This window comes from Colossoma macropomum, unplaced genomic scaffold (assembly GCF_904425465.1).
Source record: "Colossoma macropomum unplaced genomic scaffold, Colossoma_macropomum, whole genome shotgun sequence".
Classification (NCBI taxonomy): Eukaryota; Metazoa; Chordata; class Actinopteri; order Characiformes; family Serrasalmidae; genus Colossoma; species Colossoma macropomum.
Window position 1 is genome coordinate 111,354 of NW_023495948.1, and position 14,809 is coordinate 126,162.

At 40.1% G+C, this 14,809-nt stretch overlaps 1 protein-coding gene across 1 annotated transcript; it reads right to left on the bottom strand.

Moving 5' to 3' along the window:
• Positions 1 to 8,437: 8,437 nt before the first annotated feature.
• Positions 8,438 to 14,615, bottom strand: LOC118803716 (C-type lectin domain family 4 member K-like). Its single transcript, XM_036564202.1, has 5 exons — positions 14,290 to 14,615; positions 11,741 to 12,091; positions 8,932 to 9,062; positions 8,724 to 8,830; positions 8,438 to 8,618 (listed from the first exon to the last, which is right to left on the bottom strand). Exons 1-5 carry the CDS (start codon positions 14,474 to 14,476, stop codon positions 8,468 to 8,470), a joined length of 927 nt encoding a protein of 308 aa, XP_036420095.1. The 5' UTR covers positions 14,477 to 14,615; the 3' UTR covers positions 8,438 to 8,467.
• Positions 14,616 to 14,809: the final 194 nt, after the last annotated feature.

Sequence of the window (14,809 nt, forward strand, 5' to 3'; positions counted from 1 at the left end):
TCCCCAAAGGTTTGCGAAGACTCACTTAGTGGATGCTAAGGGTAGAATTTATCACAACCGTGATAAAAACAACCAAAAACTCAAAACCTTTTTGAATACTACCATCTTCAAAGTAACCATCCACAAAGTAGTTTCCAAACTTAACTTCACCTTCAGTGAGAGCGTGTCGAATGGGAATTTTATCTCTGTCAGAGAGGTACTCGAGCCACTGGATAGAGGGTGTGGAGTATGATTTCTGTCTGTCGATGTAATTATCTAAAGGAGGAATAGCTAAAATGTTTTCAGGCAGAAAGTTGGTTCTGAAGATTTTCAAACAGACGCTGGAAATTGTGATACACTTGAACGGATCAACCCCCGTGCTGTTCAGTGTCTCACTCCTGAAAGCCCAGCACCCCATTCTCAGAATGCGAACGTCATTTTCACAATATTCAGCCATCTCTTTTTTGAAGTCAAAGACCTTTCCCGTGAGTGTATTGTACCACTCAAAAAATTCATCTCTTTCTTAGGCCATCATGGTAGCTACCCTGGTAGAACTCGGGCTGTGGATAAGGTCCTACATAGTTCTGATTTTCCTGGGTATTCCAGAAATGCGGAAAATACCCCTTTTTTCCATTGTGAAACCCATGGCTTTTGGAATAGCGCTCAGTCTCATAGGGAGAAAAGAGAGACTATCGATGTATCGATTTGAAGATATTCAACATCTTTAAAAGATATGAATCATACCCTCTAGCATTGTGTGCTATGAAAGTGTATCCTTTGTATTTTTTCCTGCGAAACCTCTTAAAGAATGCGGCGACGCATGCGTCTCCGTCGGCCGTCCACACATTACCGCTGAAATCAATGCATCATATGTAATTTGCTATGTGGTAACCCGTCTGTTGATTGGACTCAAAATCATAAAAGATGAACCTTTCATCCGAAGGTTCTCTTTTTAAAGGTTCAATAAAACATTTGTGCTCAATTTCTGATTTCACTTTGGCACCGCAGTCTTTACATAGACTTGCTTTGTGGATCCTGCAACGTGTTGCATTTAGGACAGTAGAATCTAGTTTTGCACAAAGAATGTACATCCGTCCCAATAGCAACTTTATGTTTATCATAACAATATTGCAATCTACAAATCCTTAGACATTCTTTACATTGTACAGTCTTTCGAGGCTGATTTGGGACACTCACGGTCGAGACATACTTTGCAGCAGAAATCACATTTGTGTTGTTTCACATTGTTAAAGCCTGCATGACAGTAAGAACAGACGTAGGACGTACCTAGTACACCTTTAAGGTTTTTCACTCTGTAATAATGGTTTTCTTGCAAGAACAAGTAAATGGTTTAGTCATGGGGCATCTTGGTGTTTTGAAAAAGAGAGTAACCGTTTTTGTTAGTGGCTCGACACTACAATTCTGCAGTTCAATCGTTGCTCAAAACGCACAACGTCAGCAAAGTCAAACATATCGTTTACAGACAGCCCTACATTATGTTGCAGCTGCCTTGCAATTTGTTCTAATTGAAAAATGTTTTTCTCCGGATTCAGTAACTGGGAAACGCATAAGGCAAAGCATAGGTCGTCTTTATTGTGAAACATGTACAAATGTTTTATCTTTTTCTGAACAAATTCAGAGTTGAAGATGTGTGATAGCTTTGGTCGTCCTCATGCACAATTCGAATCACTAGTTGCAAAGTTTCATCCAAAAGTATTTCAAGTTTACTCTGAATGGCATTTTCGAGCAACGACAGAAAAGAATTCAATTCGATTACCCCATTGTCTACCTGAAACACTGAGTGAACCACCTTGAATTTCAACATGTACAGCATCACTCGGTCCTACTTCATCATTGGCCACATCCAACATTTTAGTTTAAAATCTCAAGAACGTAATTGTAAAAATCAGCAAAACTATCAACATTACCTAGTGAGGAAAAGTTTACCTGCCTTCTAATTTCTGTGGTGTTGAACCTGTCCAGACGATTTATGATGATATTTCGATCTTTACCATTTCCCATTTGCTCATTTCCGTCGTTAGGTAGGGCTGGTTGATGAATTCTGACTTAAATTTACCAGATTATCATTTAATCTCAAAAGACTTTGGTTTAGTTCAAAGAAAAAAATCCTGAGATGGCACATTTTCTAGGATACTGTGAGGCGGCGGGACAGACTCTATATTAGAGTTGCGTTCATGAGGTACTGACAAACTTTCATTAAGTTGGTTCACCGCATCTATTAAAAAAAGGGTTCAGCTGAATAGACGGTCCTTGTTCTTGCAGATTGTTTTGTAACCTTGACAGACTTTGGTTTAGTTGATAGAAAGCAACATGTAGAGTTTCTGGTGTGATTTGTAAGGTAATATTAGGAGATGCTACAGATTCAAAGACTGAGCCGCGCTCATGAGTTAATGACAAACTTTCATTAAGTTGATTCACCGCATCTAATAAAACGGATTCACAGTTGTGTACGTGTTGTGTTCGATTAAAATGAAAACAGTCATAAAATGAAAAAAAAAAAAGCAGGCTGTAAAAAACATTCTTTCTTGCTTATCCTAACTGGAGTTCCTTGATTCTGTGGTCAGACCATTTTTGGGTTCATTGTAAGTTGTGATTCAGAGGCAAAGATCCAACTACAGCCCAGCTTTCTGGCTGAGGCAGTCGGGTTTTGATCTAATACCTTTTGTTACTTGATGGAGTCCATGATTCTGTGTATCTGAAAAAGTTGTCCAGGGTCTTTGAAGGAAAAAATAGCCCCACAACATCACAGATCCACCACCATACTTCACAGTGGGGGTGAAGTATTTTCCTACATGGCTATTTTTGTGTCTAAACCAAACCCAACTCTTGTTGCCAAAAAAGCTCTACTTTGCTCTCATCTGGCCACAGAACACGCTCCCACTGAAAGTTCCAGTAACATCTGGCAAACTGTAAGCACTTGAGTTTGTTCTTGACAGACTCCTTGACAACAGAGGCTTTCTTCTGGCACTCCACCCCCTCCAAATAATTTGTGCTTAGTAAGTTTATGTAGGTGGTGTTTGTTTGTGCTTTGGGAGACATTCTGACCACAGGACCTAACTAATGTCTGCAATTCCTGCAGATTCTTTGTCCACTCAAACCATTCTCATCACTGTGCAGGGTGTCAGTATAGACATGGGTCCTCTTCCCAAAGGTCTTAACATCTCCAGTTGTTTTAAACTTTTTAATTATTGACCTGATTCTCCATTGAAACAGGAAGTCAGGTGAACTTTAAAACATAAAATTGAAAATTTAATTCACCCACAAGCAATTTGAATTTTCGAGACTTTGTTTTCTTTATGCAGTAAATGTAAGAATCGTTTTACAAGCACTATTTGCAATATTCTCTCTATAGCCAGACTGTTAGGAACTACACCTCCCCCCAATCCTCAGAATGGAAGTAGCAGAAACTAATGCTTTGTGTAAGAAATCAGGTAATATCTGTGAACAGTACTTATGCCCTGTGCAACACTTACACACTACTGTTTAAAAGAATCACTGTTTCAAATAATAAACTAATTTTTTGAAGGTACATGTGTAAAATGATTCTATTATTATTATCACTACTCTGACTTACAGATGGCAGTAGAGGGCAGTATGGAAGTCAGTCTGCCTTAAGAATGCTGTTGTAAAATACAAGCTGCACTAGGGCAACACTAAAAGGCAATAATGAAGTCAGTCTGCCTTATTGTTATTGATCTATCGATCTGTCTATCAAAAAAAAAATAAAAAAAGAAAAATAGAAGAAGAATTCCCAATAAAGTGATCTATCTTAACAAGCATGGTGTTGTAAAATACAAGTTGCACTAGGGCACCACTAGAGGGCAGAAATGAAGTCAGTCTGCCTTGAGAGGGATGCTGCTGTAAAATACAAGTTGCAGTAGAATGACACTAGATGGCAGTTATTAAGCCAGTCTGCCCTGAGAAGGATGCTGTTTCTCAAGTACCCTCATTTTGAGGCAGAAAATATAGCAGAAATATAATATAATCCTTCAAGAAGTTCCACAATACATGAAATGCTACAGTATGTTTTTTTTATTTGACATCTGACCTACTGTGCTACACTAATTCCAGTTAAACAGGCCTAAATATGCTGTCTTTGTAAAGAAACATGTAGTTGTTCAGTGTTGTAGACGCACTAACAATATTAGCAATATGATCAGAAAAGCAATATTGTGACATTAGGTATGACAATAATGATAAATACTTGTGGACCGAGCTGCACAAGTGGAAAATGCATTTCGAAGCAGCCCGGGATGCCCTGTATACGGCGGTTTCACATCCGGTGGCAACTTTCACTCCTCTGGATGAAGTGCTACATTCACAGCTAACACCAAGATTCCCCAACTTCATGACCACAACAGAACAAGTCTGGGAATACCAGCGTGGCCAGGGAAAGAGAAAGTCTTCACCAACTTCTCCTGTGGACTTAAAGCCCTCAGTTGTCCACTTGCTTCCGCGCCTCGGAGAATGACTCAGGACAGTGTTCTAATAATCAGACATTCCATCGTCAGACTTCTGAAAGCCATATTTCCAAGCGGTTTCCCGCGACTCTGAGCAAATACGAGGACATCGGCACCATGGTCATTCAAGTGGGAATGAACGACAGAAGGAGCATTTTGGATTACTTCTACACACCGTTAAGAAGAGGACCGAGGCCAGGATCTTCATCTCGGACCTTTGCCCACCTACAGGAGAGGATGCAAGGTGTTCAGTAGGCTCTATGCACTTCACTGTTGGCTCCAAGGCTGGTGCAACAACAATTGCGTTGGCTATGTGAGCAACTGGAGTGCTTTTTGGGAGTGACCGGCCTTGTACTGCAGGGACGGATTACACCCAATCCGCCGTGGGTCTTTCATTAGAGAAGGTACTACACTAGGCTTGACTGGACGTAATGGCAATAAACAACAGACAGGTTAGTAGTAACAACAACAGAGGTATTGTCTATGATTGGTTTACTCAAAGTAAGGTCACTAAATAACAAAACACTTCTGATTTGAGATCTTATCAGAGAGCATAAGCTTTGAATTTGTTACTGTCAGAAACGTGGCAAAGTGAAAATGGCACAACAACTCTACTTGAAACTGCTCCTGAAAGCTACAGCTTTATGCATATCTTAAGACCAGGCAGGTGAGGAGGAGGAGTGGCATGTATTTATAATAGTGACTTTTAAGTGGAAAAATATCACTATTGGTGAATTTATGTCCTTTAAGTATGTTACTTATGCTAGTAAGTTAATGATGATACTTCTATGTTACTAATTGTGATATATAGACCTCCCAAGAGAAATATTAATTTTTTGGCAAAGGTGGGCAATTAATATCAGTTGTATCCACAAGCTATGATAAAATTTTTCTTTCTGGGGACTTTAACTTACATAGTGATAGTCCATCAGGCAGTAATGTATTAGAATTCATTAGACTTCTAAAGACATTTGATATGAAGCAGGGTCTGGATCCGGTAATCACAAAAAATGTAAACACAAACGTGTCCCTAATCTCTGATGTTTTTCTATTACATTATGTCTGTATTTCCTTTTGAATCAATTTAGAAGTAAGAAAAAATGCCTGAAAGTTACTTTAAAAAGCTTTACATTGACTCAGAAACAGAAGTTTAAAAATATTTGCAATAGTTCATCGCATACAGCTCTGACTCTGTCCTGTAATGATCTGGTCTCTTATCTAAATGCTAGATTTAGGGAAACTCTTGACATTTATCTTGACATCATTTTGGTGGGTTTTAAAAAAGTATATTAAGTTAATCAACCACTAAACTTAAGAATGAAGCTGAAATTTGAACAGTCCCAACTTCCCACATTGATCAGGTCTCAAAACTGTGATATACGTTGTAGTCACTCCTGTTGAGAGAAGGCCGTTGCCCAGCCCATATGTATCATTCACAGTCAACACCAATTTTAAACGCACTCAGTTTATTACCAATATAAGGGATGTGCGTTCAAGACAAACACGGCACAGATTGTCCAGTTCACATTGCATTACTCACTGTGGTTCTGCTATATTAGGAAATAGGAATGGCCCGTGACTTGTTTGACGTAGCCTATAAAGGTAAGCAAGTTTTAAAATGTGTATGAGCAGTAGTTAGACTTGCAACTCTTATTGCTATTCATTTATCTTTTTGATTGCATGGTGCTTTGATATACAACGTAAAAATGTTAATACTCTGAAAACATTAGTGAGTTTGTGCAAGCTGTGCAAGTTATGGAAATAAGATGCACACGCAAGTGTTATAATTTTACTTTATTACTTTATTGAAATTATTTATAGTTTCTCATCCGGGCATTTCTTAGGTTAAGTAAAAAGCTTTTAGTTCTTCATAGCAGTGATAAACATTTTGTTTAAAACAGTGTCATCTAGTGACAACTTAAATACATACAAATTGTTCAAGGCAAGACATCAGCGGATAATGTAACATGCTGTTCACAGCTGTATTATTTTGTATTATGAATAAAATGACCAGTGGCAGAGCTGAGCCTCCTGCAGCAAAACAGACAACTTCACTCTTCTCCACCACTCTCTGAATGGTGAGTAAAAAGTTTAAAATAAAGAATTAGCTGTCTGATGGTCATTTTAGAGCTCTGGTTACATTTTGCAGCTAATGTTGGAGAGCTTTTATATGAGGGAGAGGAATGCGAGTAGCTGGCTGTATACATATTGATAACTCTGGTGCTTTAGCAGATCTGATGTCACCTGCACCAACTTTATTCACACCCAACTCTAATTGAACTGAAGAAAACAGCAGAAAAAGTTATTAAAAAAACTCTCAGTAGAAAATTCAAACAGCATTCTTTCTCTTTCAGTGTATAGTAAAAACTTCGTGAAAAATAAGAATCATGACTGGCTTTAACATGCACTTTTTAGCAACACTGGAAATCTATTCCTCTTGAAAATGAAAATTATTAATGTGCAGTTTCCTATTGTGGTTATGTGTCACAATAAAATTTGTGGTAGTCAGTGGACCCTGACTGCCAGTGGACCCTGAGCCACAATGGAAAGGAAGATGATGATATTGCTCCACAGGTGATAATAACTGTGTTGGGTAAGAGAACACACAGAGAACTAGAAAGGACTAATTTGAATAACATTTTTACATAATGGTTTATTTACGTCTGTTAAAACAATGGACACTTAAGGGACATCAACAAAAACAAAAAGAGAATTGTCCTTTAGACTTTAGACTACAACATACCATTCTCAGCGTTTTCCATACAGCTTCAGTGTGCTGATCGTTAAGATGAGCTGTAAATTTAAAACATTTGAAAAGCAAATTCAAAATGAATGGGTTCCTAATAGGGATTAGGACTCAGACTGGACTAACATCGGTTTGTTTGTGACGAAGCTGCCTGTACCCCCGGAACCTGCCGCTCTCCTAGCCATTTTGACCATTCTTCATCCCATTCAGCCCTCTGTCCCTGGGAGCCATGTCCTTTTGCCATTGCTGGCCTTTTTTGGGGCCTTAAATTTGAAGCAAGTGTTTCTCATCCAATATTATAACTGAATGACCATGCTGTTGCCAACAGGATACTCCATGCCAAGTGACTAGAGCATCTTCCAACTGCCGCAGTCATCACGCCATCAACTCAGCAACTGCCTTCTAACAGCCATTCCTGCTCCATGTTTATTTCGTTCAGGAGAATACAGTCTGCTTTACTCTCATCCAGCCCCTTTGCCTGCCATGTTTAACCTAATCTACATAATCCAGAGATTTCTGGACCTCTGTTCTTTCTCATCATGTGAAGATCACTCAGTCCTAGACCTCAAACGTTTGAGTTCATCCTGGGGTTCTTTTGGGGGTCCGGCCTTCTAGATACAGGCCAGAACTCCAACCCAAGCTCTCATAGTTCTCCTCCCTCCTTCAGGCAGTCTTCTCTCACACTACCACCATATGCTGAAGGTACAGTCTGAACTCATAAAATGTAGATATGTAATAACTGAAAGTTTGAGCGGAGGAACAAGCCAGAAACACATCCTTCTTCCGATAAATTCACATCTTCACTTTCCTCCTTTCTCCTCCCTGCTCCTCAATCCTACATCAGTCCTACCACAGCTATGGGAGGAGGGAGGGTGTAGGGGCTCAGCCTTCTAGCTACAGGCAGAAGGCGCCCAGAACTCCAGCCCTCAGAGTTCTCCAAGTTCTCCCTGATATTACCACCACATGATGAAGGCATGCTCTAATATCAAACATAATGCCTTATGTATGTTTAAGAAAGAATGTTTCAGCATAAATAGGTATAAACATATTACATTTTCATTTATAACATTTCATTTATCCCTCATTTTTGAGGACTCCCATGTGGGAGCCCTCTGTTATTTTTCTACTTATATTTTTGTTACAATGGGAGACATAGGAAGTGGCCAGGTTCCTCATAAACTGACCTTGTCCACACCAGGGGAGCTCTAAAATGCAGGTTTTTGAGTCATAATTTTAACTGTTCACTCTCATGTAGACTAAATTACAGACTTTTCTCACAGATTCCAACTACAGGGTAACCACAGGGATAATCGGCCCAGGTTGACGCATGTTCAGATCCAGCACCTCTATAGCCAGTTATAGCACAGTCCTCATATCCTCCATAATCATTGGGTTCCCCTGTCCACCAGAACCTGAAACACAGAGAATCAGATTATCTTCACTATTACATTTCTAGACCTTCTTAGAATAAGTGAATAACTGCATCATGAGCAGAGCTCAGCTCAGTGGTCTCTTACTGAGTGGTCAGTGTTGAGTTGTCCACCCATTTCCAGACCCCCTCTGTGTCAATGTCCGTCAGACCAATCCAAGCGTCAGTGCTGCCAAATACTTTAGTGATGAACTCCTGACATGGTACAGTATAGCACAATATGAATATATCCAGCTGAAGAAGAATAGTCTCTCTCTCTCTCTCTCTCTCTCTCTCTCTCTCTCTCTCTCTCTCACCTGCTCTTCTTTGCTGTTTATGATCACCAGGTCTGCTCCTCTCTCTCTGCAGTCCTGTCTGCTCTCACTCCAGCTCTTCTTCTCAGTAGAGATGTGGTAGAAACTATTTTGGAAACACCTCTGTTTTTGCTCTTTAATAGAGAAAATCTTGCATTAGTAGATCAGTTCAATTAAATGGAACTTCCTTCTGATTCTTCAGATTTTCTGCATAATTCAGTCATTGAGAAGTTAATGCTCCATCTTTATGAATGTTACCGAGTCAGAATTATTCACAGTGGTGGTGACAGGAACTATTCATTCAAAGTGTTTACTGCCTCTAAAAGCTACATCACAGAAAACTGTTACATGAAATGGTTGTAAATACGCTGCTTGATGTCTGAGACACGATTTTACAATAGATTTGATATTAGCTTTGGAGACATTTTTAATAGTGCCTTGTAAGGTAAAAGAGTACCAAAAGAAAAATGTTCCAGATTTACTACTTCTTATCACCCCCTTACAAAGAAAATCAAGTGGGTATGTTTGTATACAGTGAACCACAGTTTCACATTAAACCACTATAAATGACTTTGTTTACATCTCAGTGATTGACTTATGCAGATTTTTTTTTAAAATCAGTTTAAGTGAATTATAAATATCCACTCATACATAGTGTATTTAGGCTTGACTCAGAAGTTCGAATGCGCAATTTTATGAGTGAAATTATGTAGACTACACACTATGTGGTACAGTCTGGAACTATATATAGCATCAGAGGTTGTTGCACTCTTATATTCTGTAATTGCCTGTATGCCCTGTCCCCTGCATTACTAGCCCAGTTATAGGTTACGCTAATAAGACAATGTCAAACCCATCAGTAGAGAGAAATATAAGCGAATAAAGTTCCTAATTCATTGTTCTCTATAGCAGTTCACAAAAATAAGGCTTAAAAGACTGCTGTTTTGCCCGGCCCACTGTTTGACTTTGAGATTTTTTTATACATCATAAGTGTTACATACTGTAAATGTTCAACCATCAGGGGCTTCAGAAGCTGCGCACTGGCTCTTTATCTCAAAATAATAAAGATAATAATATTTTATGAGGTGTCAGTACTGTAATTCTTTGAAAAATAACCCACATGATATTCACTCAATCATCCTATTTTACTGTAAACACAGACAAAAAGATACACTTTCCATTAAAACTATTATTCTGAAGTACATCAAAAAAACCTTCAGTGATACAGCTCCATATTAATGTCCATTGTTTATGGAATGGGATGTCCAACCATCTAGTGTTGAGGCAACATTAATTGTATTGAAAGGTAGCACTGAAAATGTACAGCAGATTATCCAAGTATAAATATGAACTAGTCATGGTAATAAGTTTTAAACCTGTCCTTCCTCAATTTATCAACCAGGTCTCTCCTCTAATGAGGTTTTAAAGACTTTTCATGAAGAACTGTGCCTGTGTTATGTAAAGTTTTTAATGCATGTCTCCAACACACTGACTTCCCAAAAACATAGAAAGATGCTTTGGTCAAAGCTTTTCCCAAAAAAAGCAAAGCCCAGCTTTCTAGCTATCTATTGCCAAATCTCATTGGTCAGCTAAGAGATGCCGATCTGGAGGACATGATTTCCAAATCTGCCCCATCACATGTTTTTATGACTTAGAAATCAACTATTACTGCACTGATTCAGATCCTGCAATGCTGGCATGAAGCACTTAATAACAATCCCAAAACGGATGTTCAATCTGTGTTTGTTGATTTCTCCCATGCTTTTGACACAATAAAACACTCACTTGCTTCATATGCTGGCAACATACCTATCAGACATCCCCTCTGGCTCATTGTGAGGAGCTGTCTGAGTAACAGATTGTAATTATCCTCACTGCTATTTGTCATTTGTGTAAACATTCTGGAGTCACGTCTGCCTCCCTCTGTTATCCCTGTGAATAACCTTACAGTCACAGAGCTCCTGATGGGGTCTCTACCTGGCTTGACTAAATGGGGACAGGAGTTTTCACTGACAACGAATTGACCGAAGACTGGATATGGTAATCAGAGCCTGGAGAGAAGACTACATCCCCTCTCCACCATCTCCAATGATTTCTCAAAAAAAAAACATCAGTAGAGATGACATGAACTATTTACTCTCAAAGACAAGGCCAAGGATTTATTACCGTAGTGTTGCCAACAGAGGCAGTTTTCTATGTGATGTTCTAAAACAGAAATGACCTTCATTAGTCCCTGAGTATGCTAGCCCAGTCTGAGGTGGGCTGACAAAAGGCCTCTCAGAGGAACAAGAGAGAATACAAAATCCATACTGTAGAATCATCAGCATTCCAACTTATATTCTTAGCAACATAATCAAGGATAATTCACCCAATCACCTGTATGATTATCTGCCTACAGCCTCAACACCCAGTTACTCACTTTGTTGATGCAGGGGACATGTAGTGCAAACAAGCAGAACTGAAAGACATGAACTTTCTTTTATTCCTCATACTTAATTAAATGACTTTGTTTTAGGGTTTATGCTCTTAATTTCATCCTCATATTAACTTGTTCCTGCCTTTGATGTACTGTAATGTTTTTCAGGTTTCACTGTTTAAAAACTGTTCTCATGCCTTTGAACCCTGCCTTTTTAAACTTTTAATAAATGAAACTGGAACTAATCCTGATTTCACAGATTTTAACCAGTCACCTGTAGCACAGGGCCCACAAGCAGATTAAATCACCTCTGGCAGTAATCAGAAGGCTGAAGAAGTGGATAACAATTGGAAGAGTAGTTTCCTGTGATCATTAACTTGAGCTTTATTTACTCACCTAATTCTGACAGTTTCTTCTGGAACATTTCCTTTTCCTTCTGTAATTGGCCTCTCTCATTCTTCATATTGTCATTGCTGGTCTGTAACTGGTCTCTCTCTATAGTCAGGCTGGTGTAGCTGGTCTGTAACTGGTCTCTCTCTATAGTCAGGTTGGTGTAACTGGTCTGTAACTGGTCTCTCTCTATAGTCAGGTTGGTGTTACTGGTCTGTAACTGGTCTCTCTCTATAGTCAGGTTGATGAACTTGATCCACAGCACTGTGATGGCAGTCAGCAGGAGAACACACAGCAGCCCCAGACACACTGCAGCCAGCCTGCAGCATCTGCTCTCTGCTGTGTTGATTCCAGAAACTAGAAAAAATACAAAGTAATATTTACCAGCTCCCCTCTCTCTATCGTGCCCTCCCACTTCCTTTTCTCTTTTTCTCTCTTGTCTCTCTCCCTCTCTCTCTGTCTCAGGATCTTGAGGAGTTCACAGAGACTGTGCTCAAAAGTTGTGTTAACAGTGTCAACTGCACTAGCAAACGTGCGGATGTTTCCCAATCAGAAACCCTGGATGACAAGTGAGATCCAGAGGCTTCTGAAAAAAACTGCCTTCAGGACAGGTGATAGAGCACAGTACAGAGCTGCCAGAGCCGACTTGAAGAGAGGAATTAAGAAGGCTAAGGAAGCCAACAGAAGAAAAATTGGGATTAATCTGACACGTGACGACCCTCAGAGGGTGTTGTAGGGGATATAGCAGTTAACCAACTATGGAGGCTGCACCAACAACATTGTGAAGGCAGACGCCTCTCTGACTGAAGAGCTGAACAGTTTCTTCACCTGATTTGAGGCCAGCAGGCCTGCCTCAGCTGTACTACCTCCACTTGTCTCTACTATCAACACACTAACACCGCAGGAGCAGGAGGTGAGGTGTGTGCTGAGATCAGTAAAGTAAGGCTGCTGGACCGAATGGGGTAGTACTGGAGTACTGCAGGCGTGCACTGACCAGCTCGCAGGGGTCTTTACTAAGATCTTCAATGCCTCACTGTCACTAGCTATGATTCCATCCTGTTTAAAATCAGCCACCATCATTCCTGTTCCCAAAAAGCCAATCTCTGGAGATCTAAATGACTACAGACCAGTGGCACTAACACAAGTGGTCATGAAGTGCTTTGAGAAACTAGTCCTGCATTACATCAAAGCCTCGCTCCTTCTTTCCACATCAGTTTGCTTACAGAGCCAACAAGTCCACTGAGGATGCCGTTACCACTGCCATCGTTACCCAGTTTGCACCTGCATTAATAACTTTCTCACAAATCGCTCACAGAGTGTTCAACTAGGCTCCCACATCTCCTCCTCCACCGTCCATGCTTTACTCTCTCTAAACCTATGACTGTTCACCAGCTCACCCATCCAACACCATTATTAAGTTCGCTGATCACACTCACCGTCAGGCTCATCTCAGAGGGCGATGAGTCAGCATACAGGGATGAGGTGTACAGACCGTCAGAGTGGTGTTCAGTGAATAACCTGAATCTGAACATCACAACGACTAAAGAAATCATACTGGGCTTCAGGAGGAAACGTGATGCAGACCTGGCCCCACTCTGTATAAATAGGGTTTGTGTAGAGATGGTGCAGAATTTTAAATGTCTGGGGGTCCTTATCTCTGCATACCTCTTCTGGACGGCCAACACTATAGCAACTGTTAAGAGCACGGCAGAGACTCCATTTCCTGAGAGTTCTCAGGAGGAACAACATGGAGAAGAAGCTGTAAGTGGCCTTTTTCAGAGCCACCGTTAAGAGCTTTTTATCCTACTGTATCTCAGTATGGTATGCAGGCTGCTCTGCTGCGGACAAGAAGGCATTGCAGAGGGTGGTGAAAACAGCAGAGAGAATCACTGACTTCTCGCTGCCCTCCCTAAAGGACTTCGCCACCTCATGCTACCTCAGCAGGGATGCCAGTATTATCAAAGACTCCACACACCCTGGTCACCACCTCTTCAGCCTGTTGCCCTCTGGCTAGACAAAAAAAGGTACCTCCAGACTCAGAGACAGCTTCTTTTCCAGGGCCATTACCACATTACACATACAAACACTGACCTCTATCTTTCACATGACCCATGCTGCTAAAACTATACCTAAATGTGTTTAATGCAACTTTACTGTATAGTCCTGTGTATATCTTTGTCTCATAGAATGTTCTGTTATGTTGAATGTTGTTTAGTGTCTTCTTCTTAAATGTTTTGTGCTGTTTTGAATATCCTGTTTTTTATCTTGAAACAAAATGAGTGGCACTTTTAATTTTGTTGTAAGCAGAGCTTAATGACAGCCATTCAATATATTACAGTGTTATGCAGATAACACATTCAAACTTATGAAATATTAGTGAATACGTTTTTCACTCATTCATATTATATATGGAGTCCACCTCAAATGTAAGCTTTAAAACCTACTATTGCTCTGCAAGTTCTCATCAGCAAATTCCTGGTTTGAAGGAGGATCACAGGGAACCATTTGGTATAGGACCTGTGTGTGTGTGTGTGTGTGTGTGTGTGTCTGTGTACCTGAGGTCGTTCCTTTACAGCTTCTGGTCACACCCGTCTCTGGGACATCTTCATTGGCATCGATGTCCTCATAATCATTGCTGTCGTCCGAATGAGTTGATGTGTTGTCTGTCGTAATTCCTGAATTTGCATATATATCCTCATTCATCTTCGGTTCTTTGATCTTCTGTAAACGTGTTGATGCCATTAAGTGGATTTTTGCTGTATCTGCAGATGTGAAGTCTCCACTACAGTCTTCAGCTCTCAAAGTGACTCTGTGTGGGTGATACTGCTAAATACATACTTGCTCTCAGGACAGGAAGTTTAGGCATTTCATACCAGCTTTGACACCCATCTCTGTCACTGCTCTCTGTCTACAGGAACTATTTTTTTCTTTTTTTGCCTTCTAACTGGAGAGGTCAGTTCCTGTGGTTTGTGGTCTGTGTAAAAGGCTAATGTAAAGTTGTCATCATATCTATTGCCATTTCTGAGTATAGTCATAAAGAAGAGACATTGCTCAGATACATTCACCTCTAGTACT

What these genes read in the sequence shown, in the direction of transcription:
- LOC118803716 (XM_036564202.1), bottom strand. Translation starts at nt 14,476, where the DNA reads ATGGCATCAACACGTTTACAGAAGATCAAAGAACCGAAGATGAATGAG. An exon ending in TAAACAGCAAAGAAGAGCAG is followed by an intron (nt 8,831 to 8,931) that starts GTGAGAGAGAGA and finishes GTACCATGTCAG; the next exon opens with GAGTTCATCACTAAAGTATT. An exon ending in AACTCAACACTGACCACTCA is followed by an intron (nt 8,619 to 8,723) that starts GTAAGAGACCAC and finishes TCTGTGTTTCAG; the next exon opens with GTTCTGGTGGACAGGGGAAC.